Raw genomic sequence first — 16,837 nt, forward strand, 5'->3', positions numbered from 1 at the left:
CGGTGTGGAGAAGTCACAGTCCCTGGGTTTAGCCCTACTTCTATAGCACGGGCAAGGATACCATAGTTTATTCAACTGTTAATCTCATGCCGAGAAAACCATCAACATGAATATTCATAGAAGCCACGGCTCTTACCGTTACAGTGGTAACAATACTTAGGTCCCACGCTTTCTACGGGCCACAGTTGACCCACAAGCGCCCGGACAGCAGCGTACATTACATCAGCATAGCAATATACTAATCAAATTAGATACAAGCGCCTAGGCTATCAAAAAACACTGCCTACATTTGAGACTCATAAATCAAAGCTCCAGATACTTTCCAGATGCACCAACTGACAGCGTAACTAAATGTAGGCCCTATGTAAAGCGTGGAACACGCATATGTTGCAGCCTCTAACCGGTCTGCAAAGTGATCCTACGAGTCCCAAGTGGGCTTGAAGGTCCATCGCTGGTTCTCGGTACCCTCTGCGAAAGGAACACCTAGTTCGAACAGGCGAAGAATAACAGCGGAAAAGTCCTTGAAAAAGGCCTTGTTATCCTTGGCGTACATCTCAACGTAGGGTCGGAACTTCTTGTCTTGGATCAGAACCATGTCGGTAGGCAGCATCATAAGGGACTTGGTAGCCTTGTCCTCATACTGTCATAGCCAAATCAGCGGTTGCACATCATCGAGGGAGTTTGTGTAGGCTAACTTGAGCAGGGCCATCCCAATTCTTCCACTGCCACTCCTCCTCAATCAAGAGACGGTAGAAGTCGTTGGTCAAAACGGTAGGGGAGAAGGTCCAGGGACCGGTGAAGCCAGTCCGGTCAGTGTGGCAGCGGCCAAGGGCGTGGGCACCGGAGAGGGCAACAATCTCCTGATCTTTGAAGCCCATACGACCGAAGATCTCTCGGAGGTGGGCAGCACCCTTAGTAGCGTTGGGAAGACGACCATCAGGAGCACAGGCGGCCGCCTCACGGTCAGAGCGACCAGGCCGGTAAGGAATAATAGGGCCCTGCATTTCCTGAATAGCGCAGACACCAGCGAGGATCCAGATATCAGAGTAGCTGATCCAGGGGAACTTGGCTGTGTAGGATAGTCAGCCTAAATGGAAACTGTCTGGTATAACTACAGGGACCTACCTTTCACGGGCTCGAGGAAGTCACGAGCAGCAACCAGGCCGGCATTGGCGCCATAACCGCTTTCTGGAGCGAAGCGCATGGTGGCTCCATTGCTACCACCAGTGCCAGTGTCCTTATCGTAGGTACCGCTAGCGTGCCAGGCAAGCCGGAGGAGAACAGGACCGTAGCTGCCGTCATCATAATCGTCCTTTTCCTCCAGGAGAGCAGCAACCTCATTGTAAACCTTCTGATAATCATCCTTAGTAGGGATGAAAATATGTGAAGTGGAAGGAGTGGCAACTTGGCTTTTGAAGTAGAAGCCAACACCAACGGCGGCGCCAGCACCAGTCAACCAGATCCAAGCGGAAGAGGACTTCTGGTTGGGCTCAGATGAGTAGTAGCGGCGACCTTGGCAGGATGCATGACGGGGAGAAATGGTGAAGGCCTTCCGAGCAGTAACTTGCGTAGCCCTACGAGAGAGCAGCTGGACAACAGAGCCCATCCTATGAGATCAAACGTCAGAGCTCAGCTGTTGCAACGGTATCGTCCTTGTAGATGAGGATGGAAGGAAGAATTAGAAGGGAAATTAGGATTCTGGAATAAAAATGAAGAGAGCGACAATCAATTTGTAAGGGAATATCGGTAAAGGTGCACCAAAAACCGGACACCTACAGCGACACTGCAAGTCGGCGATAGAACTAGTGTAAAGGCCCTAAATAGTTCGGGGAAAAAGAGCAGAGAAGTTAAAGATTTCACTTCTAATTGTTTATTTGCCTGTGCACTCTGTCATTCCGTCCACCCCTGCCTTGCTCTTCATTTTATGTCACAGGCCTTAGCTTACAGGCGGCGTTGGTTTGCCCAGTTCAGCCGAGGACTCTTCAGTCATACGATAAACTCGGTACAATAAGTCCATGAATCGCATTAGGTAAGTACATATACATCCCTTTGTTGGTGCGTGTAACCAGTAATATATCACGAATTATGTAGATAATAAACTAACGGATATGACGGCTTATCATGGTCTCATTATTGTGAAGGCTTAAGGGAAAATTTCGCCTGACCTACAAGAGTAGATTAAGCAATAAGCATATTTTACTAAGAAAGGCTAACGATATTATACGAAAACACTGATTACTTGAAAGCCATAACATTAAGAATAAGCATATGCCTTATCTCTGAAGCTTCGTATAGCATGTCGCATGGTGTGGGTTTGTTTTGACAGGTAGGGCTAGGAGCGGCCGCCTTGGTACACACGCAGCTGCCCGGATAGGCCGACTATGCAGATGGGCGGCCGACTGAGCAGCCGCCATATGGAGACACTCAACGCCAGTCATACTCCTAGCATGCATCTTATCTGTTATTTTATTTTCAAAGCGGCATTGATACCGCATAGAGGCTGATCTATTTAACTATGATTTCAGACTAAGGACACGTCATTCAGGTGGAAAGTTAGACAGAGACAGTCCTTTGTTCTCCTTAGGATAGGTAAGGCTATTCTTGCTGTTGTTGACAATTGATAAACGACCTAACTCTCTGGGGAGAAGAAAAATCAGCTGCTTATACCCGGCAAAACTTTCTAGCTAACCACATGGTCAGATGCTATGAATGGAATGGGTATTTCATCAAGGGATTACATACCCATGCATGATACCTACCCCCATACATGTTACAAATAAATTTCAAATCACACTTATCCTTTTTCCACATTCCCATTCCACCAAAGCATCCTCAGCATTTGAAAGGTCCACTATTGTCAGGATTGCTCTTGCGGAAAAGAGAAGGCCTAGAAAATGTGCTTTAGATTCAATCAACCCGTCATCAACTAGAGCCTCAAACCCCTCCATGAAATGGATGCCCGCACCATGCATGGACTAACTTAGTGGTGCAAAAGTGCCTTCTGCAATGGGCCTAGAGTTACTGAACGCCATTCTAGAGGTCACCCATCCACTCTAGTCACTGCCCTGTTTTACACTCATGGCAAGGAATCCGGCACGTAGCAAAATATATGTTCTCGCGTCTTCTTTCTCAACAGCTTCATTCGCTGCTGATCTAAGCAACTAAAATTTTTACTACCCAGTTCGAAGTCCACAGGTCCCTGATCGTTCGTTTTAACCTCCTTTTGCCGCCCCCTATCTTGTCTCTTCTGCTCTCATCTCAACCTTTCATACACTCCATCATACTTGCCTCTACCCTAGACTGTGTGGTATGTGCACGATCCAACAACTTCAGCCATGAACTCCTCCTGGCAATACAACTTTCCCAACAGTCAGCCTTATTGCTGGCCAATGCCGACACTGCCTCTGACGCCATCGCCATCACATTCTGCCGCTTCTTCTGGCTTTAACACGCCCCGACCAGTCAGTCAATCGTCGATTCTCCTCGATTCCCCTATTCTCTTTGTGCAAGGCTGCCTCGACACTCCTTACCCGAGCACTTCCTTTTAGGCTCTGAGCCTCAACATTCAAGAATTGATAACCTCTTTCACTCCTACTTTACTTACACATGTGGAATTTTTATCTAATTCCCGCTATTTCTTGTGCCGTTTCTTACTTTCCCCTTTTGCAGGAATCTTACGCCTCTCTGTCTTCTTATCCTAACCACCTTTTGCATGTCTGCAACGGCGTGTCCCATGATATCAACGAAAGCCCCCATCAGGCCGGGGCTAGTATTCCCGATCCGAATCCTCCTAGCCTGACCGACTGCGCTCCTCAAGCTGAACATGTCCAACAGCAAAATGCTCGGCTTCAGCAGAGCGGAAGTAGTGGCCAGAAGCCTGTCTCACCCATTAATGAGCCCATTCTTGACAAGACAGGCAGTGGCAAGGATTATGCTCGATCTCGTAGAATGGCTCAGAACCGTGCTGCGTACGTCTGCCATGATCTTTCGATGACCTTTGGTTATTGGGACCCCTAGCCCTGGATGCGCGCGCGTTGAGTCGACCTTCAAATTCATCTTCTCGTAATATTAGGTTTGCTAACACGTATATCACTCAGCCAACGCGCCTTCCGAGAGCGAAAAGAAAAGTATGTCGAGACGCTCAAGGCCAAAATAGCCCAGCTAGAGGCCGCCCAGCGACAAACTTCCCGTGAAAATGAACGTCTTAAGAAGGACCTTCAAAAAATGTCCATCGAAAATGCGATGCTTCGTGGCACTCCTCTTGTTAGCCGCAGCTCGGTCTCCATTGAGCCTGCCGGCCTTATACACCCCAACCCAGAAGATCTCTCCTCTAAAGTCGTTCGAGATCACACCAACAAATCTCCTTCTTCTCAGATTGGCAAGACAATTGATGATGAGAGCCTGCTTACTGCTGATGCCGCTTGGGCCTTGATTATCGGCCACGGACTGTTCAAGAAGGGACTTATTGATATCGGAGATGTAACCGACCTCCTCAATCACTGGGCTCGTTATGATGTTCAGGGCCGAGTCTTCCCAAAACGCGCCATCATCAGAGCCATTGAGGGGAGTGTCGCCAGATGCACGGATGATTTGACTTAGACTGTGAGGGCTATAAATGAAGGATAAGGCGAAGACCCATGGTGATGTATATCAACAAAGACCATGGAAGTAATTTTAGATACCTGGCCCCTGGGGGCGTACGTTTTATGAGGTGGTGTTTCTTGTTTGTAGCGGCTCATCCTCGAGCGGTATTAGTGCAGATGAAGTTGTCTAGTTCTTGGAAAGAGTTATGCCAATATTAGCCAACTTGGAATCATTACCGCCCGAGGGACCTTGACACAATGCTTTAGCTTTAACTCTAACTTGACTATGAGCGCCCGAACCATGAAGACATGAAGTGTCTGTTTCAGGGTAAGTGGATTGAAAACATTCGTTACTCGGAAATGTACGATGCCGTTTTCGTGGTCTATCAATGATGTAGCGAGGTGAGGCATGAGAGAATTTAGGGGCCAAGATGGGGCAATGTATGGCTCAAACTTAAACCCCAGCTTCTGAAAAGATGGGCTACGGGTTGCAGCAGAATGTATGTTCGGAAGAGATTATTGAATTGAGCTACTGAGGCAGGCTTCTAACCAGATGTAAGGCGCTCCAATCGGTGTTTTGCTGTTTTCGCCTCAGTTACGTACAGGAACAACCGCGGCCGGCGTGGAGATAATCCAATTAGGCGTGTAGTTTGCGACCCACACATGGTTTGGGCGGCTGTTCACTCTCATAAACGTTCGGTTCTGGTTTCCCCGAAACGTTCAGAAAGCCCACGGCGCCTTTATCCAAGCGAAACATCGCATGGTCTATCAAACTGTATGTTCCTGGAACCAACATTTTCAAATCAACAATAGAAGCGCTGCCTGGAGGAACAGTTATTGTCTGGATTGCACGGCCCTGTAGACAGTCTTAGTATGTGTTTCTTAACAACAAGTGAGAAGGCTGCACGAACTGGTGGGCTGATGACATCGCCATCTCGATACACCTTTTTGAAGTGAGAGCCGATGACATGGAATGCACTTGTTAAGTTTGGTCCAGCGTTCCCGAAAAAGATGCGGACGCTGTCACCAACATTCGCCTTGAGAGGTTTGTCCCTTGTCAAGGCAGACTCGCTACCGTTAAAGACGATGACGTTCGGCTCCTCGCGTAGCCCATTGGGGTAAGAAAACTCGACCGTGTCGGATCGACGTCCGTCATCATCGATCTCCGGTGGTTCATGGTAGAACTCGCTCTGCATGACATAGTACTCCTTGTCCACAGAAGGAAGATCTTCTTCTGGCTGCACATACATAAGCCCATACATGCCGTTAGCAATGTGTACGGGAACAGGAGCTGCTGCACAATGGTAGAAGTATAGCCCCGGGTATAGCAGCTTAAATCGGGCTGTCTTGGACTCATTTTCCTCCACTGTAGTTACTGCCGCACCTCCACCAGGCCCCGTAAACGCGTGGCAGTCGATATTGTGCGGATTTCCTGTCGGGTCCTTGTTTGTGAGTGTCAGCTCTACCACATCGCCGACTCTGGCTCGTATAAATGGCCCAGGGACTGTCCCATTGAAAGTCCACTGCTCGTACTTGTACTGGCTTGTGAGTTGTGCTAGTTTGGTTTCAGTTGCCAATTCGACTTGTAATAGCACAGGGTGTTTTCGTGTAATAGACGGGGGGACATTTGGGGCGGAGGTGAGAACTGCGACCTCTTTGGGGCGTGAGGAGATATCTTGAAACCCATCACCAGCGGAATCAAACTCCACTGCTTTCGAGATCGGCTCACGTCCACCTCGTACAGCAGCAAGAACTATCGAAGGCTGGCTTTATGTTAATTCTGTTTCACGGAAGTTTTGGTATGAAACTAAATTAAGAAACAGCGAAACCCCACCTGCGTTTGGGACGGGTTGTCATCTACACAACCGTGAGAACCTATTGTCAACCCCATTCTTACCAGACCTGTGTCACTATGATACAGGTAAACACTAAGAGAGAGGAAAGCAGTGACAGCTCCAAGAGAAAAAGTGAAACCAGAATTTCTCCTCTTGTTAGCTTGCGACGCCGAGGAGAAGGCTCGAGTGCCAGTTGCTGGAATTTTTCTTGATCGTCGCGGAAGTGTGAACGATGTGTAAGCAATGGTAGCGATGGCTCCCCTACTGCCCAAGAGAGACAGTTGGCGAGCTGCGGGGCAGGACCTCCGGCATCTCGCCAGTGGAATTCTGAGTTGTGTCATGCCAAAAAGATAAATGGTTGTAAAAGATGAAGCACTTTGCAATGGAAAAGACTAATTACACTTACACAGAGGTGATATCTTTATAGGGCTTCCGTCGACCCACTATAACAGACACCGCAAATGGGATAAAGGCTTTGTATGGAATTAATTAGCAACAACAGTCTTTGACTACAAGATCCTTTCTGAATACTGAGTGGTCAACTATTCTGTCGTGCCTACATAACTTTGTTTACGTATAGGATTGATAAGCAACGAGGGTTTCAGCACACGAATTCGCTTCTAGACAGGCAGGATAGCTCGTATAGCTTGCAGCAGCACAATGGTAAGCCTAACAGCAAGGGGTTGAATGCCTGTTGTGCCTTCCTGGGCTAGACTAGCTGCTGCATTATCATCGTACGATTCTCCACTGGTTTAGCATGAGTTAATGGTAAGGGCTTGATATTATACTGCAGCTAGTTTAATTTTCCTTGCTTATTAAAACTGTTGCAGGCTATCTCTCACGCTAAATAAGCCTTACCTAATAGCGGTATAATATTAGAGTACTGTATATATCCGTAGTAATATCTCAAGTTTATTATATGATATTACAAGAGTGATACATTTCGCATGTCTCCTCTGTACTTTTGTTTCTATAGCGTAAGGATGGATAAGATTGCAGCTATAAGCGTAATGCGGTTCTCTCAGTAAACAACACTGTTTACTAAAAAAGAACCAACCACAACTATCTCGTGACGTGCTTCGTCAGATGGGTCGCTATCATAATGGAGAAGTACTAGGGCTTTTAGCCACCACCTTGTCATGCAATCCGGACATTCTTCGTCGCCTTGCATTACGCTGTTTGTCAGCGAAATTCCCGTTAGTCCGTATGCACTCTGTACATCTTGCCCTTACCGCCTCGGGTGAAGCCTGGGGTGATGGAAGAATGTACCATAGCTGGCAACGCGCTATTCAACGCCTTCCTCCGAGTCCATGTGATATAAAAAGGTTCTTGAGCCTTACCATGGAGAAATCATATTATTTTATGTGTACTGCTATAATTGCATAAGCAACGTCTTTAGCATGCAGCAAATATCACCATTCTGTATCGCCACTTCTGTCAAGAATTCACTTGTCTTTCGCTTTATTTAATCCGATGTTCTCTCGAGTCCATAGCCAGGTCCATACCCCGAGGCAAACCGCACATATGGTTAAAGTAGCAACACTTAGCTCCATTCGTTCTGCCCCTTTGTGGTTCTTCCTTTTTCGAACCTCCGCTGTCCCCAGGGCAACCGGCGCCGCTGCTCAACATCACCAAGTACAGTCATTCTCCTCGTCTCCCGCTGCCCGTCTCCATGAGTTCGGAAGAATTGCTCTTCAGGCGGCCATATCGGGTCATGCAATGCGGGACGGTGAGGGGCACGTGCCGAATATCGAGTTGGTGGAGTACCTGCTAGAACGAGGCGCGGTCGGTGCTACGCATGGCTAGGACTTTAAAACCGCTATACAGCTCGCCAATTCGAGCTCTCAATTCGCTGTTGCTAACCTCCTACAGAACGCAGAGAAGCATGATAATACTCTAACTATGCCGGAGCTATTTTAATATGGTCTGTACAAAGGCCGCTAAAGGTACCCATCATTGGACTTAAAACATCGCAGTCGAAATCCATAGTAAGTAGCGATAAGCCAGTTATAGCCCAAGGTGCAAAAGCCAAAAGATCCCGTCAAGGGAAGTTAAAGATAAATATATAGGGTTTAAATATAATATTTCAGTTAATTTAATCTTCTTATTTCTGCCTATAGATTTACAACTGTTTTCTGTTTACTAATTAAAGTGCAGGACTTAACACTAAGTGAGAAAGATTTAAAGTAATTATATAAACTAAATGTATAATAGTAAAACCTAGCAAGCTTAGTAATTTACTTAGGAGGCATAAATAAAACTGTTTGTATCTAACCTGCTAGAATAAGTAACTAGCTCGGTATACTTTAGGGGCTTTTCTTTTAATACACGTATCGTTACTCCTCTGAAGAGACATAAGGCCTGTTCAATATGTAAGATAATCACAGTCGTGTAGATTGCTCGGCCAGGTACGGTAACACAGCCTCAACCACACTGTTCAGATTCTCCGGCAGCAGGGCATGCGAAGCATTCTGAATGACGACTGAGATAGCCCGGTCAGGGTATAAGTCGGCCGTGGTATGCCACTGATCCTTAGGCTGGAAAGGGTCCTCAGCTGGGATAAGTTCGAGGACCTGTGTAGAGTTTGCACCGGCCCAGAACTTGGTCAGGTCACCAGCCGTCTCAATAGCTCCGTGCTCCATGGCGAGGGTATCTTGGTACCATCCGTTCAACCAGATATGAGCATCGTGTCCAGGCGCGAAGAATGCCTTCTCCAGAGCCGCAAGACGCGTGGCAACCGGTAAGCTAATGTTGCCAGTAACAAAGGGTATACCAGCAATATCCTTGGGAATCTTCTGCCCCCCAGGGGAGGCAACCACAATAGCAGGAACCTTGTCAGGGTAATTCAGAGCCACGCGCTTCGTGACAAAGGTGCCAAAAGCGTGGCCGAAGACAATGGCACGACCGCCTCCAAGTGTGTCGATCACGTCGGCTACGTCTGAAGCAAGGTCGTCCAGGGTCACGTTCACCATGGGACCGATTGATCCCAGAGTGCCACGTGGCTGCGGACGCAGGACAAGGTAGCCGGCATCGACGAGAGCAGAGGTGATCCCGTTGAAGTCGTCGCCACCGTCACGGCCGTATGATGGAAGTATCACAACCGCTGGGCCATGGCCTTGCACAAGAACTCTGGTCGAGGTCGGGCCACTCTGCACGTACTGGCTAGGCCATTCGAGCTCCTCTACTGCGATTGGGGCAGCCACAACGGAGGGAACGTTGGCTAGGCCGAGAAGGCCTAGGGTCAGAATTGCTGTTTTCTTATTATTGAACATTTTGAGTTTGATGAATGAAGTGGAAAGAGTCTGGGATGAGGTGCAGTGAAGGGCTTGGTAGAGTGTTGATGCGGATTAAGCTGCTTCTCTGTTTTTACACTGAGGATTGATATTATGGATGGTGGTAGCACATTGATTATTACTTAGCGTCAAGTCTGTTCTTATACTTATAATGTGAAGAAGATATCTTCTAGAAAATGGTCTTGAGCTACATGTTTGGCAACCTCATCGCCGGACTTGACGGATCTGACATCATACTATGCATCCCGAAAACATACATATGACTCTACAGAAGAGCAAAAGGGGCAGAGCTCCCGGTGGATTGTCGTGAAAGCGGGGTATGGTTAATCTCACCCCCTAAACCCCTACGTGGGGGACGCTTACGAAGAATAGCCACAGAAAGGCAAGGATGTATAATCATTCAATCGAAGTTCGCAGCAGCCAGCTAACCCCGAGATTACCCCCTCGTGTAGAAACGGAATTGAATCGTGCTGAGCGATGCCGAATTGCAGCCGAGGACAGTGTAGACGCGCTTTGTATTAGTCTGCTCTATGGCTTCACAAACAAAAGACAATATCAACACTTACAAGAACCTGGAGTAATAGAGGAGCAATTTGGGAAGCTCCTTGACTCTGTCTGTAATCTGCTATTACGTTTACCTCAATTACAGAGTTTCTCACAAGTATGTGCAAGTATCATCAACCTTACTGGACTCCAAGAGCAATCCCATCAACCCGCTATGTCACTTTACCGCTTTTAGAAAGTAGCAAAAGATTCAAGATAGAGTTAGAGCTGGAACAAAAGATCCCTGGGAAATGTTCTGCATCTAACAAGGAACTTATGTGACTGGGTCCGGCATCTCGGGGCCGGCGACGGAGTTTCGTTTCTGGGAGACCTGAGCAAGCAACGGCTAGGAAGTGGAACCAGGGTTCTTCGAGGCTCATGCCGGGTCTGCAGGCTGTCAAAAGTTATATGGATAAGAACATCGCTAACTAGTCCCCGCTTATGGGACGACCCGAATTTTCAAAACCCCTACACCGACGACCGAAAGGGTCGCAATGACGCAACTGTGGCTGACAGCTGTAGATCACCATGGTCAACACATCTTGGATAGCAATATCCCTACATTCGTCCTAAGCCGCTGGTTTTCATTGGCTGGGAAAGACTTCTACCAACTGCATATTCGGCCTAAGCTTCTGATCTCTGATCAAACACGCAAGTTTCTCCTCTTGTCCCTTGCGACTGCTGATTTCAGAAATTTATGCGAACCCAGGGAGCTATGTGCTCTATTCTATTTTCTTCGTCGTTCTAGTATTGTTTATTGTTTCCTTTTTAGAATAATATTTTTTATCTAATCTTTTTCATTTCAAAGGTTGGCCCACTACTCCCCGCTTCTTGGCTATTAGACTAGCAAATGCAGGTATAGGGCTCCAGACTTGACAGAGCGGGACCATTAAATTAAATCCACTAAAACTACTAAGCATAGTATCATGACTCTTCTAGTTTCTACACAAGTATATGTCTAACACGTCGCGGCTCCTCCTAAGTATTCATTTACAGTCCGATAGTGGACATGAACTCGCCGACACAGTTCTCCAGCGACGTCCACTGTACCTCAAGCATCGTTTCCACCTTGGAGGGATCGATGGAGTAGTATTCATCAGCCTGTGCCATAGCTTCCTCCGTCGGCGTTTGCCCTTGCGCGAGCTGCTGTACAGCCAACCATGTGTATTTGCCACCGCAGACAATGAAGCGCTCGCTGCCTGCGACCTTATCCTGGTCCAGCGATGCGACGTGAATGTCGGCTACGTCGCGCACGTCCGCGAAGACAGGCATGCGCGCGGGCGCCACGTTCACGCCCTTGACGGCCGCAAGAAGCTGCGCTGAGGACTCGTTCAGATGTGAGAGGGAGATGCCCGCCGCTGGATGTGCAGGACCGAAGATCATGGGCGGACAGATGGTCACGAGTGAGACGGGATTTTGGATGGAGGTTTGGGCATCGACAAAGTCCCAAGCGGCCTTCTCAGCGAGCTTCTTGCTAGCGAGATAGCCAAAGATCTTGTTGTTGCCGACGTTTTCTAAAGTTATGGGATTCCAGTCCTGCTCTGTTCAACGCAGGTTTGTTAACGAACCTAGCCTTTGTAGTATCTGGGAAAGTGAGCTATTGCAGACTCACCGGTGTACGTGTAACCAGGCCGAGGTCCCTCAAATGGATTGACGATGGCGGCAAATGACGATGTAAGGACTACCCGCTTGACGCTGGGTGTCGCAGCCACGGCACTCAAGATCTCGTTTGTCCCCTCTACGGCGGGCTCAATTAGGTCCTTCTGGATATTATCGACCTTGAAGCTATACGGGGACGCGCAGTGAATAACATAGTTGCAACCCGCAAGATTGTTGCCGTAGGCGCCGCGCGCGGTGATATCTGGGACGATGCAGGTCTGGAAGTTGCTTTCCGGGAAGAAAGAGAGGAAATCATCGCTCTTACGCTGTGTGCGGAAGGATAAGCGCAGACCGTAGCCGGCGGTGAGGAGCTTTGCGGCAATATGGCTACCCAGGAAGCCAGATGCACCGGTGAGCTGGAGGCGGATTTATTAGCTTTGATTAAGCCGGCTTCGGGCTGGACTCCCTGCGGTTAGACGAATGACCATGAGCACTTACAAAAACAGTTCCTTTGGACATGGTGCGAAAATGTTGGATGGTTACGTTCTTTGTTTTGGAAAAGACTTCGTTTGCCCTATAGTCTAGTGTACTATAGAGTAAGAAGGGATGATTTGGTCGCGATGGAATCAAACCTATGCGCCAGCTCAGCGACTCGCTTTTACAGGATGGATTTGCAAGGCTTGAATACTGTATCAACACGTGAGATTCGAACCGACCTGTGGATCCTCTCAGCCCTTATCAAAGATAAATTTAGGTTTTTGTTTACTTACTAGCTATAAATGGCAGCCTCATTGGTTAATAAGCTACACCTAAGCTTGCTAATAAAGCCGCGTTAAGCCCAGACCAACGTATTAAAAGCTTGATATCAGAAAGCTTGGATCCACAGGTCGGGTCAAATCTTATCAATCGATACAGTACTCTAAATTCAGGTACGGTATGTTAGCGGATCAGCGGTGTGGAGCCTACCCGCATTTGCTAGAGTGCTTATTAAACGCCAACAGCCCTTACCAAGCCCTGACTAAATGCCCAAGACCCCGTGCCAAAGGATAACCACTAAGGCAGCATGACGTTATTTCGGCCGGTTCCAATGATTGAGTCACCCATCTGACTTCCCAATTGAGTCATTCGGCACCACGTCAACTGTGTATGTAAGTTCTAGACAAGGGACCCCTATTTTCGTCGCGATTATCCAATTAAGATGTCGCGTAGTTGGTAGGGTGCGACAGCTGGACATGGGTTGGAAATACAGATAGCTATGGCGTTGTTGGTCAAAACTCGAAGACCAGGGATTTGTCATGCCGGCTATACATTAGTCAGACCCTCATCTGGTCTTAAGTATATCTGCACAAGCTTTGAGCGGGTAAGTTCTCCCCTTGCTTTAACGGTTTGGCGGCACACAAATCGCCACGCAACCCCTGGCAGCACGGCCCACGGCAACTAGACGAGAGCTAAGGACAGAGCAACAACGTACAATTTCCAATCCGTGACAGCATTGAGCTCTTGGCACGGAGGATCCCTGCTTACTGTCTGCTTACTATTTCAGCCCTATTCTTTGCCGCACGACCCAGTACTGATTTCTACTCGGGCTTTGCGCCAGGCCGGCAAAACGGATCCGAATCCGTCGTCATCGCGCGAAAATACCGAACGGCGAGCCCGTGTTATCCGGAAGCTGTGTGCCCACCTGCACACATCATGGATGGGTATGTGGCTGCACAAGCAAGGATGGAATGGTATATGTCCTCTGTTGTTCCAGGCGATGAGGTAGCCATCATCAATTCAAACCTCAACAGCTCTCAGCTTTCCCCTCAGTGCAACGCCTTGCGATCTATCAAAGTAACAAGCTTCAACATACCGACTTCATTACCAATTTAGTTCTCTATTAGTCTTCATTGTATTTGACATTCTATATCAACACCAAACTCACAGTCATACCAATGGCTCACATCAGCCAGCCTCAACTTCCTAACACAGACAGTGGTAGCAGCAATTACGACACCTTAACACCACACTCTGCTCTCACATCTATGTCGGCGTCAACGGATGATCTCCAATCCGCGGGTGCACAGGCAATAAAAGCAGTCGATCCCGCAGCAAACGAAAAATCCAAATCTGTCGCCGCTTCGGCCGTCCCCGATGGCGGCGTGCAGGCTTGGTTCCAAGTCGTCGGCTCCTGGGTCATCATGCTCGAGACTTGGGGCCTTGTCAGCACCTTTGGCGTCTACCAGACATATTATGAGACCACTATGCTGCCTAATGAGTCATCGTCCGCTATCAGCTGGATCGGCTCTGTCCAGGGTAGCCTGCTGTTTTTTGTTGGCGTCCTGGCCGGCCCTCTGTTCGATGCGGGCTGGTTTCGAGAGATACTCTTGGCTGGACTGTTGCTTGTTGTCCTTGGCCAGTTCATGACCTCCCTGTGCACGCTCTATTGGCAGGTCATGCTCGCGCAGGGCGTCTGCATTGGTATTGGTATGGGTCTCATCTTTCTTCCGTCTATGGCCATTATGCCACAATACTTTCACAGACGTCGCGCGCTTGCCATAGGTATCGCCTCCAGTGGATCGCCAATTGGAGGCATTATCTTTCCGATCCTTTTCAGCCACTTACATCTCAGCATCGGTTTCGGTTGGGCAACAAGGGCCATTGCTTTCATTCTTCTGGGGCTAGCCGTTCTCCCGCTTGTTGTCATGAAGACGCGCACAACGCCGCATGGGAAGGCCGGGTTGGTCGTCTTCGATAAGGGGACGTGGACAGATGCGCCCTTCCTGCTATTTATCGTAGGCAGTATCCTGGTATTCCTTGTACTTTACGTCCCTTTCTTCTACATTGAGCTCTTCTCTGTCGATCACAACGTCTGGTCCCTTGACCAGTCGCAATATCTAGTCACGTTGCTCAACGTGGGTAGCTTCTTCGGGCGCATCATCCCGGGAGCCTTGGCGGATAAGGTGGGAACCATCAACACCTTACTTGCATGCACCCTCTGCTCGGCCATCCTGGCGTTTGGATGGCTAGGCATGTATAATATCGGCAGCTTGATTGTCTTCACTATCCTCTATGGCGCCTTCTCGGGTGGTGTCGTCGGCCTCGTCCCCGCTGGTGTTGTTGGACTGAGCCCTGATCTGAGCAAGGTCGGCGCCCGGATGGGCACTACCTTCACGCTCGCTGGCGTTTCGCTTCTCATAGGTCCACCTGTAGCAGGCTATATTGTGGGCGGTGCCACTGGCGCGGAGTGGCTGGGTATGATTGGCTATGTTGCTGGTTGTTTGATCTTGGCTACGTTTTTCTACGGCTTAACAAGACGCTTGATGGTTTAGAAACATTAACTAAATGTTTACTTTTCTAATAATTATTATTTACATAAGCTAGCAACTAATAATTATCTATAGGGTTAGGCAAGGGAATAGCTAACTAAGTAAGCTTATATTAATGTTTTATTAAATAACCTTTACAGTAGTAGTAGTAGTAGTAGTAGTATCTTAACTATAGATCTATATAATATAGGTTGTAGAACGTGTAAACCAAGTAGAGACTTTTGTGTAATGTGGCAGCCCGTTACTGTAACACAGTACTTACAATCAAATTTCAGTTCGTTGTTTCAAGCTTACTTGTAGCGTCAGAGCGTTCTAAGAACGACGTCGAGTCTTCATTTCACGATGGTAGTATCTCCCTAGTTCTTGCATAAGTAAGCTTACCGGCGACCTCGGTCTGTCATCGAGAAGAGACACAGCAACATCGTAAAGAAAGTCCTCGGGTAAATCATCCCGGTCAGCCCATTTTGTCAACCAAGGACCCAACCCAAATAATCTATATGTATCCACAAGGAACATCCTGGCTTTGGGAGATGCAAGTATATTTTCGTAGATTAAACGAATGACTGGGCCAACCGGGTGCCAGCACTAGCTATCCGATGTCTCCAAAGAATTCTACTTGTACTTATTTATAATAGAGCTCTCTGCCTTAAGTCAAACCTAAATAGGAAAACTCCTAAACACAAGTGGGATAAGCTTTAAGGCATCCTAAATAGAGATATAGCTATACTAAGGCTAAATTAAGTGATTATATATAGCTTTAGTTGTAACTAGACTTTATAATGTAAAGATTATCCTCTTCTATAAAGATAAGTGCTATCTTTAGAAACTACAAGACTATTTTCATATACGTAGTCCCTCTTATACTTACCCCTTAATAGCTACTGACTTTAATTGAGTCCAATCAAGCATAGCCTCTTTGCCGTTTTCAGTCCCTTGGCCGCTCTCTAGAAGATTATGATTAACAAGTAAAACAAGACAAAACAGTTAAAGGAACTTACGCTTCCATCCCCCCATAGGAACATTTGGCTGTAAGCCACCAGCCCCATTCGCATTAACAGTCCCAGCCTCAAGCCTCTGCGATAATCGCAGAGCTCGACTTATACCCGCTGTCCAGACGTAGGCAGATAGACCAAATTCGGTGTCGTTTGCGAGTTTGATGACCTCGTCCTCAGTGGAGAACCTGACAGCGACCAGAACCGGCCCAAAGATTTCTTCCCTAAGGACTTTGGCGTCCGGGTGCGGATCCACGAAAATGGTTGGTTCGACATAGCAGCCCTTGGCCCCGATCTGCTTGCCACCAGTGAGAAAAGTTGCTTCCTTTATTCCAGTCTGGATGTACGACAAGACAACTTCCTTCTAGCGCTGATGATACAGCGGCGACGACCGAGTGCTTGGGAGAGTCGGGTTCCCGCCGAGGTTCTGACTATGTTCTTTAACTATCCCTTCTTTAATATTGTAGTAAGTATAGGTTAATGCATCCTAGGAAATTAAACTAGTAAGAAAATAAAATTAAAAAAAAAAAAAAAGATAAAACAAATATAAAGAAAGTATACTAGCTAATCTTCTTATCTTAATTTAAATACTAGCTATTTTTTAATTTAAACTTAATAATAAGATTTATTTTTAGATTATTATTATAAATTATATCTACCTATCTTTATCTAACTATACTTATA

General features: G+C 47.5%; 7 protein-coding genes across 7 annotated transcripts; 2 read left to right on the plus strand and 5 right to left on the minus strand.

Moving 5' to 3' along the window:
- Window positions 1–418: 418 nt before the first annotated feature.
- Window positions 419–1,606, minus strand: B0J16DRAFT_403491 (heme peroxidase; the record flags this gene model as incomplete). The annotated part of the gene is made up of 3 exons (XM_046132721.1): window positions 419–640; window positions 696–1,069; window positions 1,126–1,606. 3 exons carry the CDS (start codon window positions 1,604–1,606, stop codon window positions 419–421), a joined length of 1,077 nt encoding a protein of 358 aa, XP_045980640.1.
- A 1,729-nt stretch (window positions 1,607–3,335) lies between these two features.
- B0J16DRAFT_271712 (uncharacterized protein) lies at window positions 3,336–4,599 on the plus strand (the record flags this gene model as incomplete). Its single annotated transcript, XM_046123590.1, has 3 exons — window positions 3,336–3,461; window positions 3,670–3,968; window positions 4,098–4,599. The coding sequence occupies 3 exons, from the start codon at window positions 3,336–3,338 to the stop codon at window positions 4,597–4,599; spliced, it is 927 nt and encodes a 308-aa protein (XP_045980641.1).
- A 621-nt stretch (window positions 4,600–5,220) lies between these two features.
- On the minus strand, window positions 5,221–6,759 carry B0J16DRAFT_271644 (copper-containing nitrite reductase; the record flags this gene model as incomplete). The annotated part of the gene is made up of 3 exons (XM_046123584.1): window positions 5,221–5,439; window positions 5,495–6,350; window positions 6,392–6,759. The coding sequence occupies 3 exons, from the start codon at window positions 6,757–6,759 to the stop codon at window positions 5,221–5,223; spliced, it is 1,443 nt and encodes a 480-aa protein (XP_045980642.1).
- Window positions 6,760–8,799: 2,040 nt separating this feature from the next.
- B0J16DRAFT_309487 (putative alpha/beta fold family hydrolase) lies at window positions 8,800–9,844 on the minus strand (the record flags this gene model as incomplete). The annotated part of the gene is made up of 1 exon (XM_046124911.1): window positions 8,800–9,844. Exon 1 carries the CDS (start codon window positions 9,688–9,690, stop codon window positions 8,800–8,802), a length of 891 nt encoding a protein of 296 aa, XP_045980643.1. The 5' UTR covers window positions 9,691–9,844.
- Window positions 9,845–11,229: 1,385 nt separating this feature from the next.
- B0J16DRAFT_179835 (uncharacterized protein) lies at window positions 11,230–12,847 on the minus strand. The gene is made up of 3 exons (XM_046122575.1): window positions 12,352–12,847; window positions 11,867–12,269; window positions 11,230–11,795 (listed from the first exon to the last, which is right to left on the minus strand). The coding sequence occupies exons 1-3, from the start codon at window positions 12,370–12,372 to the stop codon at window positions 11,245–11,247; spliced, it is 975 nt and encodes a 324-aa protein (XP_045980644.1). The 5' UTR covers window positions 12,373–12,847; the 3' UTR covers window positions 11,230–11,244.
- A 694-nt stretch (window positions 12,848–13,541) lies between these two features.
- B0J16DRAFT_179845 (major facilitator superfamily domain-containing protein) lies at window positions 13,542–15,268 on the plus strand. Its single transcript, XM_046122576.1, has one exon. It carries the CDS (start codon window positions 13,788–13,790, stop codon window positions 15,162–15,164), a length of 1,377 nt encoding a protein of 458 aa, XP_045980645.1. The 5' UTR covers window positions 13,542–13,787; the 3' UTR covers window positions 15,165–15,268.
- Window positions 15,269–16,025: 757 nt separating this feature from the next.
- On the minus strand, window positions 16,026–16,514 carry B0J16DRAFT_272894 (betaine-aldehyde dehydrogenase; the record flags this gene model as incomplete). The annotated part of the gene is made up of 2 exons (XM_046123616.1): window positions 16,026–16,105; window positions 16,160–16,514. Coding segments are annotated over 2 exons (435 nt in total), but the record flags the coding sequence as incomplete, so codon positions are not given.
- Window positions 16,515–16,837: the final 323 nt, after the last annotated feature.

The sequence above is a fragment of the Fusarium flagelliforme genome (assembly GCF_020744385.1).
Source record: "Fusarium flagelliforme strain FIESC 12 MPI-CAGE-AA-0113 chromosome Unknown B0J16scaffold_6, whole genome shotgun sequence".
NCBI lineage: Eukaryota > Fungi > Ascomycota > Sordariomycetes > Hypocreales > Nectriaceae > Fusarium > Fusarium flagelliforme.

Excerpts from the sequence above, each read along its gene's own strand:
- B0J16DRAFT_179835 (XM_046122575.1), bottom strand. The coding sequence starts at position 12,372 with ATGTCCAAAGGAACTGTTTTT. Across the intron at positions 12,270-12,351 it reads TGTCCAAAGGAACTGTTTTT|CTCACCGGTGCATCTGGCTT; the intron begins GTAAGTGCTCAT and ends ATCCGCCTCCAG. Across the intron at positions 11,796-11,866 it reads GCCTGGTTACACGTACACCG|AGCAGGACTGGAATCCCATA; the intron begins GTGAGTCTGCAA and ends TGCGTTGAACAG.
- B0J16DRAFT_179845 (XM_046122576.1), top strand. The coding sequence starts at position 13,788 with ATGGCTCACATCAGCCAGCCTCAACTTCCTAACACAGACAGTGGTAGC.